A 19,933-nucleotide genomic window follows, 5' to 3' on the forward strand; every position below is an offset into this window, starting at 1 on the left:
ATCTTCAGATAATGATTTTGTAACTTATTTGCAGATAATCGTTGTTTGAAGCTCAAAAAGGAGTAGTAGCAGTATGTAAATCAGGGAGCCACGTGAACAGCTCTTTCAACGATGCGATTTGCTTCCCAAAGTTCTTCAAAAAGAGCTGTTAGCTGGCAAACGACCCATTACTAGTATTTCTCCCCTCAAGAGTTTTTGTCATGCGAATGTGAGTAGAAAAGTGGGGCAGTGTTTTAATCGTGCCGTATTTATGCAAATGTATGGAATGAAGTTGTCTTGCCAATTGGGACGTTTAATTACATACATTTCCCCCGGGATATGATCTAGTTAATTGCCGATAAAGAGAGCGAGATTCCTAAGTTTAAGGTGAAATTTAGTACACCATGAGGAAAGGAAGGAGACATGTTGGTGCTGATATTTTTTCAACTCTGGAAATCGGTCAATTGAAATAAATTAATCAGGCCCTAATCTATGGATTTCACATGACTGGGCAGGGGCGCAGCCATGGGTAGCCCTGAAGGGTCATAGGCCTACCCACTGGGGAGGCAGGCCCAGCCAATCAGAATGAGTTTTTCCAGCTGTCGAGGTGACTGGTCTCAGACGATCCCTGTAGGTGAAGAAGCCGGATGTGGAGGTCCTGGGCTGGCATGGTTACACGTGGTCTACAGTTTTGAGGCTGGCTGGACATACTGCCAAATGATGTTTGACGTTACTTTTGGTGGAGAAATTAATATTTAATTCTCTGGCAACAGCTCTTGTGGACATTCCTGCAGTCAGCATGCCAATTGTACGCTCCCTCAACACTTGAGACATCTGTGGCATTGTGTTGTGTGATAAAACTGCAAATTTATGCACAACATTTTAGAGAAATAAGCTTTTTGTGCGTATGGAAAAATTCTGGGATCTTTTATTTCAGTCCATGAAACATGGGGCCAACACTTTATATGTTGCGTTTATATTTTTGTTCAGTATACATTTGTATCCAATTGTGTGCCGAGTTTGCCTTGCAGCATTGCACAGGCAGTTTCTGTGTGTCCTGTATACGTTGGACTTGACGGAAATAGTTGGTCAAAAACTGTGAATGTACATTTTTGTTACACACATATCCAGTAAAAATGTTGGATTATATAATTGAAAAAGTTTGACTGCAGAATTCATGATGCATCATTGATGCAATGACACTTTTGGTCTGATTGAGGCTTAAGGGTCAAAGCGAAAATCGTCAGTAGAAACAAAAACAAAACGACTCCACACCCATTTTGGTAAAAATATAAGGGACGGTGCTGGAGAAATGTAACCACTCTCAAATTCATAGACAGAGCTATGGATGCAAGGACTGACCATCCGTGATATCAAAATTATAGTTTTAAGCATGTTTTGAGGCTATATTGTGTTTGCTTACATTTACTTTGTTGACAAACATTGGAGTAAAACTAGTTTATATTTTGGGTTATGATGGGGTAAGACAGTTGAACTAAGCTCATGAGATGTTTATAAGTTATTTTCTCAAACAATCAGTAGGTACATATCATTAACTGTGACTGGCCACCTCTATTTGGTCTTATGTTGCAAAATTCTAAATAGTGTTTTATACATTGGATAAAAGTAGAGGCGTAGAACTACAAAATGTGACCCGTTTCATGAAGCTACTGTAGGTGTATGTCGCACGTCACTACTTCACAGTTTCTTTTATACATTTTTTGTTTTTGTCAGAAATGCCTTATGGAACGTGAACTTTCATGTGCCTTAATAATAAACTTGTATGCCTTCTGTAAATATGAATAAAAATGTTAAATTATGAGCCTAGTTGGTTTGAGCCACAGAAGAAGACAGGAACCTTCCCGCTAGCCATGATTGGCTAAGATAATGAATGGGCTGGACATGCCGAGAGATGAGTTCGGATTGGTCTTCCATGTAGCAGTCGTCTGCTCCGTATGTGCAGATAATCATTGCTACTGCAGCTTTTTTGAAAGATATAATGTTAGCCATGGAGATCTGCAAAAGTGTTGCTACTGGTCTTAACAACATTGCTATTAATAAAGGTCAGTGTGGAAAAGTTGTGATGGACTACTTTCTGCAATTACGTTCAAATGCCTCTCTTGTGAAGTAGTGACGTGCGACATACGCCTAGCTTCCTGAAACGGGTCCCAATTTCTAAATCAACAAATGGATGTAGCAACTGCTGATTTCCCTTTTAAGATTGGGGTTAGGGCAGAGAGGAAGAGGTGAAGCAAGAGGGTTTATTCCGCACAAAATCTATGTTTAAGCAGATCATAAATTATTAGTAAGTGAGGAATTTTTGTATGGGGGGGCGGGGAATAAAAATCAGTTGCAATTTTGATACGAGGCTTATTTGATCTAATAGAAGTTTCGTAACGTCTTTTCTCGACAGACCAGATGTGCCATCTTTCCATATTTCTACACCTCTAAAAACATAGACTGTCAGATTATATTCCAAGCAATGAAACACCAGTTGAAAGTGATTGTATGGTATGTTCATGATGCCATGCCCTTATCAAAGCTTGAGTTGGCACAGCTCATCTGCTGGCTGAGATATGTCATAATGAAGGTTTTGTCGTTATACTTTCTCTCAAGCATGTGCTTTTCAATTTATAAGATTGTAGGCTACATTGACACTGTTTGGAAATAGCTATAGAACTGCCGTTGTTTACATTTGATAGTTACTTTTTTGTTGTTGCTTTTATTAGTTTTCATTTTACCACAAGGACATCTATAGCATAACACCATCAGCATTTTATTTCACCTTTATTTAACCAGGTTGGCAAGTTGAGAACAAGTTCTCATTTACAATTGCGACCTGGCCAAGATAAAGCAAAGCAGTTCGACACATACAACAACACAGAGTTACACATGGAGTAAAACAAACATACAGTCAATAATACAGTAGAAAAAATAAGTCTATATACGATGTGAGCAAATGAGGTGAGATAAGGGAGGTAAAGGCAAAAAAAGGCCATGGTGGCGAAGTAAATACAATATAGCAAGTAAAACACTGGAATGGTAGATTTGCAGTGGAAGAATGTGCAAAGTAAAGATAGAAATAATGGGGTGCAAAGGAGCAAAATAAATAAATAAATACAGTAGGGGAAGAGGTAGTCGTTTGGGCTAAATTATAGATGGGCTATATACAGGTGCAGTTTAATTTAACAAAAGTAAGTGCTCGAGTATAACCAACACCGAATAATAGTCATTGATTGAAAGGGATGGCAGTCTGTCCTCACAATGAATAGCCTTTGAGAGTTTTCTTTTTCTCAGCAAATTAACTCTTAAAAGTACTACGACATAGAGTGTACATACCAAATGGCACCATATTCCCTATGTAGTGCACTACTTTTGACCTGGTCACAAAGCTCTGGTCAAAAATTGTGCACTATATAGGGAATAGGGTGCCATTTGGGACGCAAGCAGAGTCTCACATAGAACACCATGGATTCATGAACCATGAAAAGAAGAAAGTGTAGTCTCATAAGGAGGGCAGACTGGAGTTCTGTGAAGGCTCCCGAGATCATTTTCCTATCATACCTTTAGCGCTGTCAGGCGGTCTGATCTGTAGATCTCTCTCCATCACATTTTCAGGGTTAGAGGGCAGTCCACATACTGTGGCTGTCAGTATGAGGCCCTCTCAGCAGCAGTATGTTATGGAGATGTTGTACTAACAGAGGCACAGAGCATGTGATATTTAAGTATGACATTGTACGAACTGAGGCACAGAGCATGTAAAGCGCTACTGTATGTGTCGATAACATAGGGCCTTGGAGCATGTCTGTTTTAACTTGTCATTGTTATTTCATGTACATTAATGCAGTACCCTGTCTGTCTCTGTCTACCAAATGCTCGGTCTTTTCTCTCTCTTCTTTCCTCTCTCTCTCTCCTTTCCTATCGCTCTCCCTTTCTCTGACTATGATGCCCTTCTGACTTCTCTCTCAGGGGTATGAGGAGAGACAGCGGTATAATCATCTTCTAATTCTCAGCTGTTCTAATATTCTGATCATGGTGGATGGTGATGGATGACTTGCACCAACCTGTCTTAAGTGATTGGAGCGGCAGCACACAACGCTTCAGAGCAGTTTCATTCATGACCTGCCCTACTTTGAGCTCAAGAGCTGATTAAAAAGATCTGCTGTTGTGCTACAGTTGGGCATAGAAGTGCGGGAGAAAAACAATAATCACATATTTAGCCATGCAAATCGAGTCTTCTAGTCTTGGTTGAGTATGCCGGGCAATGCATTTCCTGGCATCGCCTTGGGATTGTGTGTGTTGTGTTTAAATGTATATGTGTGCACCAAATTATCCTGTTGTGTTTTTTGTTTATGCTACTCACTTTCTCAATTTTTTCTTTCTTTCTTCCTTTGTCTTTCTCTCTCCTCCTTCTTTCTCTGACAGTTGGGGGGTTGTGGAATACTGGGCGTGGGGGTATGGCTGTCAGTGACCCAGGGCAACTTTGCCACACTCTCCTCATCCCTCCCATCCCTCTCAGCAGCCAATCTACTCATTGCGGTCGGGACCATCATCATGGTGATTGGTTGCCTCGGCTGTGTCGGAGCTGTCAAAGAAAGTCGTCCGCTATTGCTGAGTGTGAGTATCTAACAAAGAGTATCTGCCACTCTTGTTGACAAAAATATCTGTGATAATTAGTTTTTATAGACATTCACATTTCTGCAGTAAGCATCATGTTATATTCACATTTTTTAAATTGTAATTTAGCAGATGCTTTTATCCAAAGCAAAATACAGATGTCAACATCAACAGACAGTGACATATTATGTAGTTTCAGTATATGCGGCCCATGTGGGAACATTAGACCAGCATTCATAACTCCAAGCACCATGAAGATCTTTCCATTAAAAACACTATTTCAAGTCATAATTGTCTCTGGTTGCCAAGAACAAGTCTCGCATCGTATAACAAACCATATAGTTTGATTTACTTCGAATGACTAAAAGTCTGTTAACTTAGCCTTTAAACCTAGCAATTAAATAAAGTTTGACAGCAGCGCAGCAGGTGGCTCAATTACTGGCCCCATGGGACCGACCATCAAACATATCGTAGCGCTAAAGCCCATCATTAGTATCAGCCTTGACATTCTCCCAGAATGCCTAGCCAGTTGGACTGCTGTGTCGATTTGATAGGAAGACGATGTTCGCAAAAGGCTTTTTCGCAGCGACTGACGAATCATCTTGAGCCTTCACATCGATTTCGAAATAGACAGCTCTAACCCTCTGCTTTCATTAAAAGAGCAATTAGAAGTTTGATAACTGAACTGATCATTGAGGGGAAATAGATTAAGTGCTAATTGTTGAAGTGCTGTGGTGCTTCGTGCTTGATATGTATCGGGATTAAAAGTAATACGGTTGAGTGGTAATTTGTAACATGGCAATAACTTGTTGTGGCGGCATTTTACAACAGTTGTGTACTGAACGTCTTGTCAGTCTATTAGTGAGGATATGTTTTCATGTTTTATTCCATTATCTCCATGAGATTCATTGGAGAATACAAAGCTTTTTTCTAATATCCACACTAGTAGATCACTGCCAATTACATTGATTCATTCTAAGTGATACAGAATGTGATTATGGACATGTAGCCTTGCCAGTGGCGATTTTAGCATGTAAATCTTGCTGGGGCAAAAAAACAAAACATGTTTTTAGATGCATGCCAGCAAACCCACTACACAACACTAAACAATACATTAATTGCACTATAACGGTGACAAACGGTGGCCACACACTTTTAGGGCCTACATAAAGCTGTCCCAAAAGCAGAGTCCCAACACCTTATCACTGCTACACCTGGCTTTCAGGGAAGCCGTGTCTGGCAGCGAAATAGTTAATTCTGTCACACCTTCTCCCACTCTCCTTCTCTGGCGCTTGAGGGCACCAGGCTGCCCTTAATTTCGCACACCTGTCACCATCATTAAGCGCAGCAGTGCAATATTAGACTCACCTGGACTCCATTACTTTGTTGATTACCCCCTCTATATCTGTCTGCTCCTCAGTTTGTTCCCTGTGTCAGCATTGATGTTATGTTTCCCCTTTCTAGACTCGGTTCCTGTTCTGTCTCATGTCCATTGTTTATTAAATGTTCTCCCTGTACCCTCGTCTCCAGCTTCGATCCTCACACATTCAGCCTCATTTACTGCTTTTGAAAAAAACATAGCTGATATCAAATCAAATTTATTTATATAGCCCTTCGTACATCAGCTGATATCTCAAAGTGCTGTACAGAAACCCAGCCTAAAACCCCAAACAGCAAGCAATGCAGGTGTAGAAGCACGGTGGCTAGGAAAAACTCCCTAGAAAGGCCAAAACCTAGGAAGAAACCTAGAGAGGAACCAGGCTATGAGGGGTGGCCAATCCTCTTCTGGCTGTGCCGGGTGGAGATTATAACAGAACATGGCCAAGATGTTCAAATGTTCATGAATGACCAGCATGGTAAAATAATAATAATCACAGGCAGAACAGTTGAAACTGGAGCAGCAGCACGGCCAGGTGGACTGGGGACAGCAAGGAGTCATCATGTCAGGTAGTCCTGAGGCATGGTCCTAGGGCTCAGGTCCCCCTGAGAGAGAAAGAAAGAGAGAATTAGAGAGGGCATACTTAAATTCACACAGGACACCGGATAGGACAGGAGAAGTACTCCAGATATAACAAACTGACCCTAGCCCCCCAACACATAAACTACTGCAGCATAAATACTGGAGGCTGAGACAGGAGGGGTCAGGAGACACTGTGGCCCCATCCGAGGACACCCCCGGACAGGGCCAAACAGGAAGGATATAACCCCACCCACTTTGCCAAAGCACAGCCCCCACACCACTAGAGGGATATCTTCAACCACCAACGTACCATCCTGAGACAAGGCTGAGTATAGCCCACAAAGATCTCCGCCACGGCACAACCCAAGGGGGTTGATATGGCTGACTTGCTTAACTTCTTGCGTCGAGCCATCCCGGATCCGGTATCGTGACTACAGCCTCAAGCTCATTACCATAATGCAACGTTAACTATTCATGAAAATCGCAAATGAAATGAAATTAATCTATTTGCTCTCAAGCTTAGCCTTTTGTTAACAACACTGTCATCTCAGATTTTCAAAATATGCTTCTCAACCATTGCAAAACAAGCATTTGTGTAACAGTATTGATAGCTAACGTAGCATTTAGCATAGCATTTAGCATAGCATTTAGCGTTAGCATTCAGCAGGCAACATTTTCACAAAAAACAGAAAAAGCATTCAAATAAAATAATTTACCTTTGAAGAACTTCGGATGTTTTCAATGAGGAGACTCTCAGATAGCAAATGTTCAGTTTTTCCTGAAAGATGATTTGTTTAGGACAAATCGCTCCGTTTTCTGCGTCACGTTTAGCTACGAAAAAAAACCTGTATCCAGGATTGTGTAAATCTATCCGCAAGCTCATTAGCATAACACAACGTTAACTATTCATGAAAATCGCAAATTAAATTAATCTATTTGCTCTCAAGCTTAGCCTTTTGTTAACAACACTGTCATCTCAGATTTTCAAAATATGCTTTTGAACCATAGCTAAACAAGCATTTGTGTAACAATATTAGTATTAGTATTAGCCTAGCATTGGATTATGCCTCTATTTCAGCATGCAACATTTTCCACAAAAACCAGAAAAGAATTCAAATAAAATCATTTACCTTTGAAGAACTTCAGATGTTTTCAATGAGGAGACTCTGTTAGATAGCAAATGTTCCGTTTTTACAAAAAATATTATTTGTGTCGACTAATCGCTCCGTTTTGTTCATCACGTTTGGGTAAGAAAAAAAAAAAGTCATTAAAACGCAAACTTTTTTCCAAATTAACTCCATAATATCGACAGAAACATGGCAAACCGATGTTTAGAATCTATCCTCAAGGTGTTTTTCACATATCTATCGACAATAAAATCCATCGTGGCACTTTACTTTCTCTTCTGAAGAAATGGAACGCGCATGGACCTACAGATTACGCACACAGGACACCGGGCGGGACACCAGGTAAATGTAGTCTCTTATGGTCAATCTTCCAATGATATGCCTACAAACACGTCACAATGCTGCAGACACCTCGGGGAATAGACAGAAGGCGCGGGCTCATTCCTGGCGTATTCACAGCCATATAAGGAGACATTGGAACACAGCGCCTTCAGAATCTGGGGCATTTCCTGTATGAAACTTCATCTTGGTTTTGCCTGTTGCATTAGTTCTGGGGCACTCACAGATAATATCTTTGCAGTTTTGGAGACGTCAGAGTTTTGTCTTTCCAAGGCTGTCAATTCCATGCATAGTCGTGCATCTTTTCGTGACAAAATATTGCCCTTAAAACGGGCACGTCTTTTTATCCAATAATGACACAGCGCCCCCATAGTTTGAAGAGGTTAAACAAATGTGGTTTCTACTGACAATTGAGACATACAAACTATGGCATAGTACACAGAGTCAGAACCGTTGGATAAATAAAGGGGCATATGAGCAGACAATGAAAGCTCTTACAATATTCAATGATTATATTTATCTAAAACAGGCTATACATGTGCACCACCAAGTCATGACTGTAGGCAAAATTTGGAGGGAAAAAGGGACCAAATTATTAGGGTGAGGCACATGTGCTACTAACAGTTTACTGCACAACATACACTTAGTATTACTTTATTACTGTAGCTACAGTATACATATCTCCCTGGACTATTACATCATTTATGCAGCAACATACAATACATTTTTGGACTCAACTTGAACAGGAAGGCGGTTTTATTTTTTTAAACCTTTATTTAACTAGGTAAGTCAGTTAAGAACAAATTCTTATTTTCAATGACGGCCTAGGAACAGTGGGTTAACTGCCTGTTCAGGGGCAGAACGGCAAACTTTCGGTCCAACGCTCTAACCACTAGGCTACCCTGCCGCCCCATTGCGAAGAGCTGCTGGCAAACGCAGGAAAGGGCTGTTTGAATGAATGCTTACAAGCCTGCTGCTGCCTACCACCGCTCAGTCAGACTGCTCAAATATTAATTATAATATAATAAACACACAGAAATACAAGCCTTAGGTCATTAATATGGTCAAATCCGGAAACTATCATTTCGAAAACAAAACGTTTATTCTTTCAGTGAAATACGGAACCGTTCCGTATTTTACCGAACGGGTGGCATCCCTAAGTCTAAATATTGCTGTCACATTGCACAACCTTCAATGTTATGTCATAATTATGTAAATTCTGGAAAATGTATTTGTTTGGAAGGAATGGTCTTCACACAGTTCACAACGAGCCAGGCTGCCCAAACTGCTGCATATACCCTGACTCTGCTTGCACAGAACACAAGAGAAGTGACACAATTTCCCTAGTTAATATTGCCTGCTAACATGAATTTCTTTTCACTAAATATGCAGGTTTAAAAAAATATACTTGTGTATTGATTTTAAGAAAGGCATTGATGTTGATGGTTAGGTACGTTGGTGCAACAACAGTGCTTTTTTCGCGAATGCGCTTCTTAAATCATCACCTGTTTGGCGAAGTAGGCTGTGATTCGATGATAAATTAACAGGCACCGCATTGATTATTTGCAACGCAGGACAAGCTAGATAAACTAGTAATATCATTAACCATGTGTAGTTAAACTAGTGATTATGTTAAGATTGATTGTTTTTTATAAGATATGTTTAATGCTAGCTATCACCTTACCTTGGCTCATTGCTGCACTCGCGTAACAGGTGGTCAGCCTGCCACGCAGTCTCCTCGTGGAGTGCAATGTAATTGGCCATAATCGGCGTCCAAAAAATGCAGATGACCAATTGTTATGAAAACTTGAAATCGGCCCTACTTTCAAGACAACTGGGATCTTGGAAAAAAACAACCCCTACGCTCTGTATTTTCCACTGGCTGCCCCACCACCACAGAAAGCACTGAGCTAAGCTGAAACACCCGCATTTTGGAGCTGCATTACTCAAGAAAGCAAAAAAAGACCATGTTTGTATTAACTACTAGCAGCTTTATTAACTATATATATATATATTTTTTTTACATTGTTTGCAAACTGATAATATGACATATTTATGCCGAAATAACATTCAAACAGGCTAGAAAGATGGGGCTTAAAACAGGCTCTGCCCCACCTGCCCTGAATGACAGGTCGCCACTGAGCCTTGCCCTTGTGCACACATTTCAAGTGGTTTGCTAGTATGCATATTGGAACAAAGCTTTGGGCACACATTCTAAGTAGTTTACTAATATTGAACAGAGCTTATTAATAGCCATTTTGGTGGACTGTCATGCTTTTACACTGTATACTGCTACTTCTAGTCTGACCGCTCTGAAGTGGTCTTGTAGGGACACATTTCAGATCCGTTAACACATTTCAGTCAATTTGAACCAGGTCGCTGTAAACTGGGTTGTCGAGCAAAATGGTCAACATTCCATTATGGTTAACCTGCACCCGGGTCTCTAAATTATATTTTCATTTGTAGCACCAGAAAATGAGATTTTTTGATGGATTGAGATACAGCCTTTATGAATTCTAGCTACATTCAGCACATGTTGTGCCCTAGAAAGAAGAAACTATCCACTGGGCACACTGGTTGAATCAACTTTGTTTCCACGTAATTTCAATGAAATTACGTTGAACCAATGTGTAATAGACATTCAATTGTGTTCTGTGCCCAGTGGGTATTATGTGACTAAAGGCATTTGTTTATTATAAAAGCTAAAATGTTGATACGAATACCTGTCAATGATATTACATAGTCGTTTGTGGAATATTAGTTTTCTACATTGTGTAAAAGCACTGTTTTCCTTTTGAGATGCATAACATTGTACACTGTCTTTTTAAAAAACGTCAGGTTGGTTATGAAAACATGCAAGAGATCTGTCATTTATTCATTGCATTGAGCTTTTCCCTTTCTTTTTTTAAACCAGTGGTGGAAAAAGTGCTCAATTGTCATACTTGAGTAAAAGTAAAAATACCTTAATAGAAAATGACTCAAGTAAAAGTGAGTCACCCAGTAAAAAACTACTTGAGTAAAAGTCTAAAAGTATTTGGTTTTAAATATACTTCAGTTTCAAAAGTAAATGGAATTGCTAAAATGTACTTAAGTCTCAAAAGTAAAAGTATAAATCATTTAAAATTCCTTAAATTAAGCAAACCAGTCAACACAATTTTCTTGTGTTTTTTATTGACGGATAGCAAGGGGCACACTCCAACACTCAGACATAATTTACAAACAAAGCATTTGTGTTTAGTGAGTCCGCCAGATCAGAGACAGTAGTAATGACCTGGGATGTTCTCTTGATAAGTGTGTGAATTGGACCAATTTCCTGTCAAAATGTAACAAGTACTTTTGGGTGTCAGGGAAAAATGTATGGAGTAAAAAGTACATTATTTTCTTCAGGAATGTAGTGAAGTAAAAGTTGCCAAAAATAAAATAGTAAAGTACAGATACCCCAAAAAAACGACTTAAGTAGTGCTTCAAAGTATTTTTTACTTATGTACTTTACAACACCGGTGTAAACAAATGTTTAACGACGTGTGAGTAGTTTTAGAATGGCCCAAGACATGGATTATAAATGTCAAATGTGGTCCCTGCGATCCACTATAGGTAGATAAAAATGAGGTGCCGGTAATATGGGTCAGGTCATTTGACCTGGTTGGGCTATAAGCAAGCCGTTTCCGCTGTAGTAATGGTGCAACAATGACGCCATCGACTCTGCACTCGCCTTATCATTACAACAATTATTATCTGAGAGATTTTTTCCAAGTCGCACAGTGCTCCCAAAATAACACTCCTGGTCGCATACGAACCAATTGGTTGCACTTTAGAGCCCTGTCTGCGGCTAATAACAGCCTCTCTGGAAGCTTCTACCTCCACCACAGACTCACTGCATTAAGTCACAGTCAAGGAGTTAAATCTCTACTAAATCTCTATGGGTGTGAAATGAGACGTGCAAGACTAGCCCCAGGTCAAAGGTGAAGAGCGGAAGGTTGGGTTTTAGTTAGTGGGCCGGAATCTAACATTGGTGCAATCTTTAAAAACACCACAGCATTGCTTTCGCGTAGCCCATCCTTTCAGATCAGTGGCTACACAACAAAGCAAAAGGGCCGCCCGTCGAGAGTCATTTGGGACCTGGCACAGTTGTAACCTTCCCACCACTCTAAGTTAGTTATCGGTCCGACGTAGCTGGATTCCTAAAGGTATTGATTTGGGAGGCACCGTCTGACAGTGGCATGCCTTCAGTTTCTCCCTCTTCCGTCTATCAACAAAGACCCTCGGTAGCTTTCATGCTGAATGGGAATCACAGAGAGTCGATAAACCGCCCGAGATCAATGGTCGACCAGCAGTTTTATTATAGTTCTCCTCATCGCTCTCACGGCCAAGGCATTGATCTCCACTAAACTAGGATATCATCAAAGCCTGACGAGAGGAGAAACAAGTCATAGCATAAATAACAGGGCTGGTTTGGCTACTGTAGTGGGGCCTACCCTCACAGCCACATACTTTTGTTGTTTTCACATGTACATAAAGTCACCAGCAGTTGTGAGGCATTAAGTGGATGACAAAGGCTTTGCAATACCTAGTCAGTTGCACAACTGAATGTGTCTTCCACGTTTAACCCAACCCCTCTGAATCAGAGAGGTGCGGGTGGCTGCCTTAATTGACATCCATGTTATCCACACCCAGGGAGCAGTTGTTGTTGGTCAACTGCCATGCTCGAGGGCAGAACAGCCCATTTTTCCACCTTGGGGATTTGAACCAGGAACCTTTCGGTTACTGGCCCACCGCTCTTAATCGCTAGGCTACCTGCCGCCCTAACATTGGCTAAGCTCAATGTTGCTTGTTGGTTCACTCAGCAGCATGTGGTTCTCATTCGAACTGTGGCATGGGAATGAGTCAACTATCAACTTGATTGATGGAATGCCTGCTATCACATTACAACCAATATCATGTCAGACTGAGACGTTTTAGAGGGAAGGAGGTTTTGGCAGTAGATTTGATTGCCGTTCAATTACAGACTCCCTACCTGACATCCTCTCTAACTGACAGCCAATTGGTTTTCTAACTTCCATCTTAATTGAAGCAACTCATTCTGTTTCTAATTTCCTTAATTGTTGAATTGTATTTGGTTTCGACTTCGGTATATTGCAAGAGTACTTTTTTTGTCTGATGCCGGCTACAAATTCCATTTGGTTTGTATGAGTTGAGAGAGAGAGAGAGAGAGAGAGAGAGAGAGAGAGAGAGGGAGAGAGAGAGAGAGGGAGAGAGAGAGAGAGAGAGAGAGAGAGCGAGAGAGAGAGGGAGAGAGCGAGAGAGAGGGAGAGAGAGAGGGAGAGAGAGAGAGAGAGAGAGAGAGAGAGAGAGAGAGAGAGAGAGAGAGAGAGAGGAAACCTTTTGGCTGGTGAGAAAATAAAACTACGTCGAGCTTGTGACTCGACAAATTTGTTGGATGCATTTGCTGTTTGTTTTGGTTGTGATTCAGATTATTTTGTGCACAATAGAAATGAATGGTAAATAATGTATTGTGTCATTTTGGAGTCCCTTTTATTGTAAATTGTAAATAAGAATAGAATATGTTTCTAACCACTTCTACATTAATGTGGGCGCTAACATGATTATGGATCATCCTAAATGAATCGTGAATAATGATGAGTGGGAAAGTTTCAGATGCAAATAATACCCCAAAGACATGTTAACCTCTCACCATTACAATAACAGGGGGTGTGATATTTGTCACATGATGTAATCATTGCGTGTTATGAATATGGGACCAAATACTTTACTTTTTAGTACTTTAATAGACAAGTGAATTCCTCCCAATACTTTTGGTCCCCTAAAATGGGGGTACTATGTACAAAAAGTGCTTTAATTTCTAAACTGTTCAAAACAATAATGGATAAAAATGCCCTCAAATGAAAGCTAACAGTCTGCACTTTAACCTCTTAGTCATTGTATCAATTTAAATCCAAAGTGCTGGAGTACAGAGCCAAATACGTGTGTCACTGTCCCAATACTTTTGCAGCTCACTGTATCACGGCCCAACCTGTCTCTCTGAGTATTACTGTCCCACTCCTCCACTTCTTCTCTTGTCAGTCTTAAATATATATAAGGCAGAATGATCTAAAGGCGTTCGATCTCCCATGTCTCCTGAACTCACTCTTCCTGACAGTTTGTCTGTCCTGCTCCCCTGTCTCCCCGCTCTTCCTTTCTCAAGTTAAATCTCATATTACACAGGCATGTAATATGTCTCTGGCGAGCGTTTCCTGGGCCTGATGGGTCAACTCATCAACTCTCTCCCCGCTTTCTCTCTCTCCTGTCCCTCTCTCTCCACAGTTCTTCATCCTCCTTCTGCTGATCTTCTTCTTGGAGATTCTGTCCATCATGCTCTTCTTTGTTTACCAAGACCAGGTAAGGCAACGTCTCACTCTTATTTATTTATTTTATTTTTATTGTGGTTGATTCCAGTACCGTTTAAGTCTCACAGAATGTAATAATATAAACTCAGCAAAAAAAGAAAAGTCCCTTTTTCAGGACCCTGTCTTTAAAAGATCATTCGTAAAAACCCAAATAACTTCACAGATCTTCATTGTAAAGGTTTTAAACACTGTTTCCCATGCTTGTTCAATGAACCATAAACAATTAATGAACATGCACCTGTGGAACGGTCGTTAAGTCACAAACAGCTTAGGCAATTAAGGTCACAGTTATGAAAATTTAGGACACTAAAGAGGCCTTTCTACTGACTCTGAAAAACACCAAAAGAAAGATGCCCAGGGTTCCTGCTCATCTGCGTGAATGTGCATGGAGGTATGAGGACTGCAGATGTGGCCAGGGCAATACATTGCAATGTCTGTACTGTGAGACACCTAAGACAACGCTACAGGGAGACAGGACGGACATCTGATCGTCCTCGCAGTGGCAGACCACGTGTAATAACACCTGCACAGGATCAGTACATCCGAACAACACGGGACAGGTACAGGATGGCAACAACAACTGCCCGAGTTACACCAGGAATGGACAATCCTTCCATCAGTGCTCAGACTGTCCGCAATAGACTAAGAGAGGCTGGACTGGGGGCTTGTAGGCCTGTTGTAAGGTAGGTCCTCACCAGACATCACCGGCAACAACGTCGCCTATGGGCACAAACCCACCTTTGCTGGACAGGACAGGACTGGCAAAAAGTGCTCTTCACTGACGAGTCGCGGTTTTGTCTCACCAGGGGTGATGGTCGGATTCGCATTTATCGTCGAAGGAATGAGCGTTACACCGAGGCCTGTACTCTGGAGTGGGATCGATTTGGAGGTGGAGGGTCTGTCATGGTGTGTCACAGCATCATCGGACTGAGCTTGTTGTCATTGCAGGCAACCTCAACGCTGTGTGTTACAGGGAATACATCCTCCTCCCTCATGTGGTACCCTTCCTGCAGACTCATCCTGACATGACCCTCCAGCATGACAATGCCACCAGCCATACTGCTCGTTCTGTGCGTGATTTCCTGCAAGACAGGAATGTCAGTGTTCTGCCATGGCTAGCGAAGAGCCCGGATCTCAATCCTATTGAGCACGACTGGGACCTATTGGATCGGAGGGTGAGGGCTAGGGCCATTCCCCCCAGAAATGTCCGGGAACTTGCAGGTGCCTTGGTGGAAGAGTGGGGTAACATCTCACAGCAAGAACTGGCAAATCTGGTGCAGTCCATGAGGAGGAGATGCACTGCAGTTCTTAATGCAGCTGGTGGCCACACCAGATAATGACTGTTACTTTTGATTTTAACCCCCCCCTTTGTTCAGGGACACATTATTCCATTTATGTTAGTCACATGTCTGTGGAACTGGATTGAAAAGTAGAGGAGCATTGGCTTTTCAACATAAATACATCTCTACACATCAGAGCATTTCCAACTTGGGAAGGGATTAATAATACAATTCGCACACACACACATATACATCCTGCTCCTACATACACACCAGTACACTGGCATGCACAGACACAATAGTACAATTCACAGCATTTCAAATTCAATCCATCTAAACAAGCGGTGCGCCAATAACGGGACGCCCTCCAATCTATCGGCCACGGCTAATCCATTATGCATGACTTGTGGCATCCTCGCTACCCCGAGGGCCAGGGCCAAGGCCGTTGGTGTCTACAGTCTCCGCCTGTACCTTTTAGTAAATAATGATCCTACCCTTTGATATTTTTCTCCTCCCTCTTTATTTCCTTTGAGTGTATTTGATTTTTTCCCACTCCCGTACTGTGTATAGCTTTTTATCTGTGGTTATGTAATAAAACCCATACAGGCTCTGTTAAATCTGAATCCTCTGCCCCACAGCCATTATAATCCTTTGGTTTGTCTCACTTGGTGTGTAATTCTAGAAGAGTTCCTGGATTGGTAGCATCTTCCTGGGCTTTCAGCCATTTATATCCCTTCCGCTATGGATGTCAGTCCCCACCCTAGTCCCTATGTCTGATTCCCTATCCTCCATTCCGGATCTGAATGATTCAGTTTAATTTCTTAACTGTTCTACACAAAGCAGTGCAATGAGAAACTGGGTAAAAGACCGGAGCACTGTAAAAGCCAGGCGTACTGTAGATGTATTGTAGGACTTAAGAAAGAAATGAAGAAAGAAAAGGGAATGGTCCTCCAGCGGCTAGTTTAAATGGACTCTACGATGTTCTTCAACCACAGGGCCATTCCATATGTACATAAGAAAGTTACATGTTAATGTTATTGTTGGGAAGGCTATGTTCTTTTTTTTTTAAAACATCGTTTTCCATTACGGGCACTGGAAGGCAGATGTGTGTGCTGGCTTTTATTTCAGCCCAGCACTAAACACATGATTCAGCAAGGTCATAGTGGTCAAATGAGTTGGCGCATGACGTTAATGGTTATGTCAACTTGCGTTATCGCAAAATGTATCAGTTACCGCTGGAAATCTGAGTTACAAAAACAGTGTACAGTCTGTTTCTGCCCTATTTCAGAAATATTCAACCTACCAGTCACGTTGATTCAACATAAATGAGAAAGTACGAAATAATGAGGAAACTTTACCCAGAGAGCTGATTTCTGATCCTTCATCAGTATTCTGTTGCCGGGTCTCATTCCCACAACACCGCTACTCCACTGATGGCCTTGAACACTCCCATCTGTTCCTTCAACACATCAGCGCGTGCCACCTAATGCCAGCCTACAGCTGCCAACCTTGCCATCTTTGACTGACTTCAATAACTAAACTAAAATGTGCTCCCCTCGGGTTCCCCAAGACCAGGATTGGGAAACGCTGACCTAGTCTCATCACCACCTAATCAAATAGGGTCATTAAAAAAGTTACAGCAGCCAGGCAGGGGTTCCTTTCCAACTAGGAAACCGTGTCGGTCAAACCAATTACTGTAGGAAAATGGTGATCCGTACATTGTCCATATTAGGACAGACTCACATGTCCATGGAAGGTGTCAGAGTCACCTGTAGTTGATGTCAGTCACTTTCAGTTGGTATACACATTATATAATGTTTTTTTAAATTTTTATAATTTATTAGTTTACAATATGATTAATTCATTAATATTTGTAAAAGCGTCAATGATGAAAGCATTAGAATGTGACTCAAATGAAAGACAGTGACATTTTCTCTAATGTGTGGCACAACTCAGTTTGTTGTATATAATAGTAAGGGTCATATTTCTTACATAAACAAGGTGCACATTTCAACCTCAGCAGCATGGGACTGAGGTTCAATGTAGCAATTTGAAATTGAGTCATGTAACCACTTCCTGAATACATTTCAAGCATGGAGAAGTTTCATTTCGTGCTGAGAGAAACGTTTGATTGGTAAAACACATTACTAATCATAGTGATTCACCCATTAAATTAATGGCGACATGAAATGACTAATTCATTGGACTACCTACAAAACATAAAATGTTCTGTTCTTTGTGTGAAAAGGAGAAACCCATTGTTGAAATCCTGTAGGGGTGTTGACAGTAAAAAAAAACACCTGGGTTCAAATAGTATTTGTTTTGCTTCAAACACTTTAGCTGGACTTCTGGCACTCCAGGCAGGATCAACTGGCACTCAGGCAGTGTCACCCCCTGACCGAAGATTGTTTCTATTTTTAGTTTGGTCAGGGTGTGATGTGGGTGGGTATTCTATGTTTTGTTCTATGTTTGTATTTCTATGTGTTTGGCCTGGTATGGTTCCCAATCAGAGGCACCTGTCAATCGTTGTCTCTGATTGAGAACCATACTTAGGCAGCCTGTTGTGGGTAGTTGTTTTCTGTTTCGTATCTGTACCAGGCAGAACTGTTTTGTGTTGGTCTATTTTTGTTATTTTGGTCTTAGTGTTCTGAGTTTAAATAAATATGAACATGGACACATATTGGTTCGATCCTTCCTACTCCTCCTCAGACGAAGAGGACAGCCGTTACAGGCAGGCTCAACCAATCGCTCAAAGTACAAATACTAAACTATTTGAACCCACGTCTGGTAAAAGTATCTGTTGATTTAAACTTCATAGAATTCAATATTGCAATCAGGTTGAGATAAAACCATAATACAATAAGTAGAATTGGAGCAAAGCAGCATTGAGGAAAATAGACTGTGGAAAACAAAACGTGAACAGCTCCTGTCAATGTTTCCCTATGAATAAATATGAATACATATGAATGCATTTGAATAAACATACGACATTAAAGGGAATACCTCCAGAGAGAATAGAACCACAAAAAGACCCCATTTTGACAGTATTCTATCCTTGCTGGGAGCTATCACAGACGAACATAGATAAACAGTTTGCCATTTTACCAGTTGGGGCTCCCGAGCGGGCGGTCTAAGGCACTGCATCTAGCTAGAGGTGTCACTACAGACCCTGGTTCGATTCCAGGCTGTATCACAACCGGCCGTGATTGAGAGTCCCATAAGGTGGCGCACAATTGGCCCAGCGTCGTGCGGGTTAGGGTTTGGCCGGGGTAAGCCGACCCTAAGCACACAGCCAAGACGCAGGAGTGGCTTCGGGACAAGTCTCTGAATGTCCTTGAGTGGCCCAGCCAGAACTCAGACTTGAACCCGATCGAACATCTCCGGAGAGACCTGAAAATAGCTGTGTAGCGAAGCTCCCCATCCAACCTGACAGAGCTTGAGAGGATCTGCAGAGAAGAATGGGAGAAACTTCCCAAATACAGGTGTGCGAAGCTTGTGATATTTAAGCGTTTTATTTTTTATTTCTAACAAGCTGTTTTTGCTTTGTCATTATGGGGTGTTGTGTGTAGATTGATTAGGGGAAAACGATTTAATCCATTTTAGAATAAGGCTGTAACGTAACAAAATGTTGAAAAAGTCAAGGGGTCTGAATACTTTGCAAATGCACTCTATGTGCACTGTCTGAAATGAAATGGTGTTCTCTCCTCTCCCTTCACTGCACTGACAGGAATAGATTTGAAAGGGGAAAAAAATATGCCGGAAGCTCGTCATTAGCCTGGCTTTCAGCTGGAACATTCTTTAAGATCAGTACAGATGAAGGAGAGGACAGAGGAGAGGACAGAGGAGATAACATATTTTTAGACAATGAGAAAGAGCAAGGGATGGATTCAGACCTGAGACACCAGGTGAGCGGACTCTAGTTTAGCCTTAATCCATAAATGAACTACCAGGAAGAAAATAAACATGAAAAAACAGCAAACCTTGAGGCCTAGAGAAAGATTTTAATAGCTCTACTGCTGTATAATGAGCTGCTTTGGGAAGAGCGAGTGTTTGGTGAGTTTTCACACTGTTTCTAAATTGCACATTTGATGACAACATGATTCGGGCTAATTCATAACAGTGTGTATAAAACAACAGTAGCTTCTATAAGCAGCGTCAAGTTGATTAGAATCACTCAAAGCAATGACTTTAAAGACTGTGAGGCTGCAGCAATTGCCATTTGCTGAA

The 19,933-nt window shown here is 41.3% G+C and overlaps 1 protein-coding gene across 2 annotated transcripts in view; it reads left to right on the top strand.

Moving 5' to 3' along the window:
- Positions 1 to 19,933, top strand: part of tspan4a (tetraspanin 4a) — a 97,488-nt gene that overhangs the window by 68,867 nt on the left and 8,688 nt on the right. For both annotated transcript variants that reach the window (XM_029638736.2, XM_029638734.2), the window contains 2 exons: positions 4,405 to 4,596; positions 14,344 to 14,418. In XM_029638736.2, coding sequence (XP_029494596.1) covers positions 4,405 to 4,596; positions 14,344 to 14,418 — 267 coding nt within the window. The remainder of the gene's footprint in view (positions 1 to 4,404; positions 4,597 to 14,343; positions 14,419 to 19,933) is intronic.

This window comes from Oncorhynchus nerka, linkage group LG27 (genome assembly GCF_034236695.1).
Source record: "Oncorhynchus nerka isolate Pitt River linkage group LG27, Oner_Uvic_2.0, whole genome shotgun sequence".
Lineage (NCBI taxonomy): Eukaryota > Metazoa > Chordata > Actinopteri > Salmoniformes > Salmonidae > Oncorhynchus > Oncorhynchus nerka.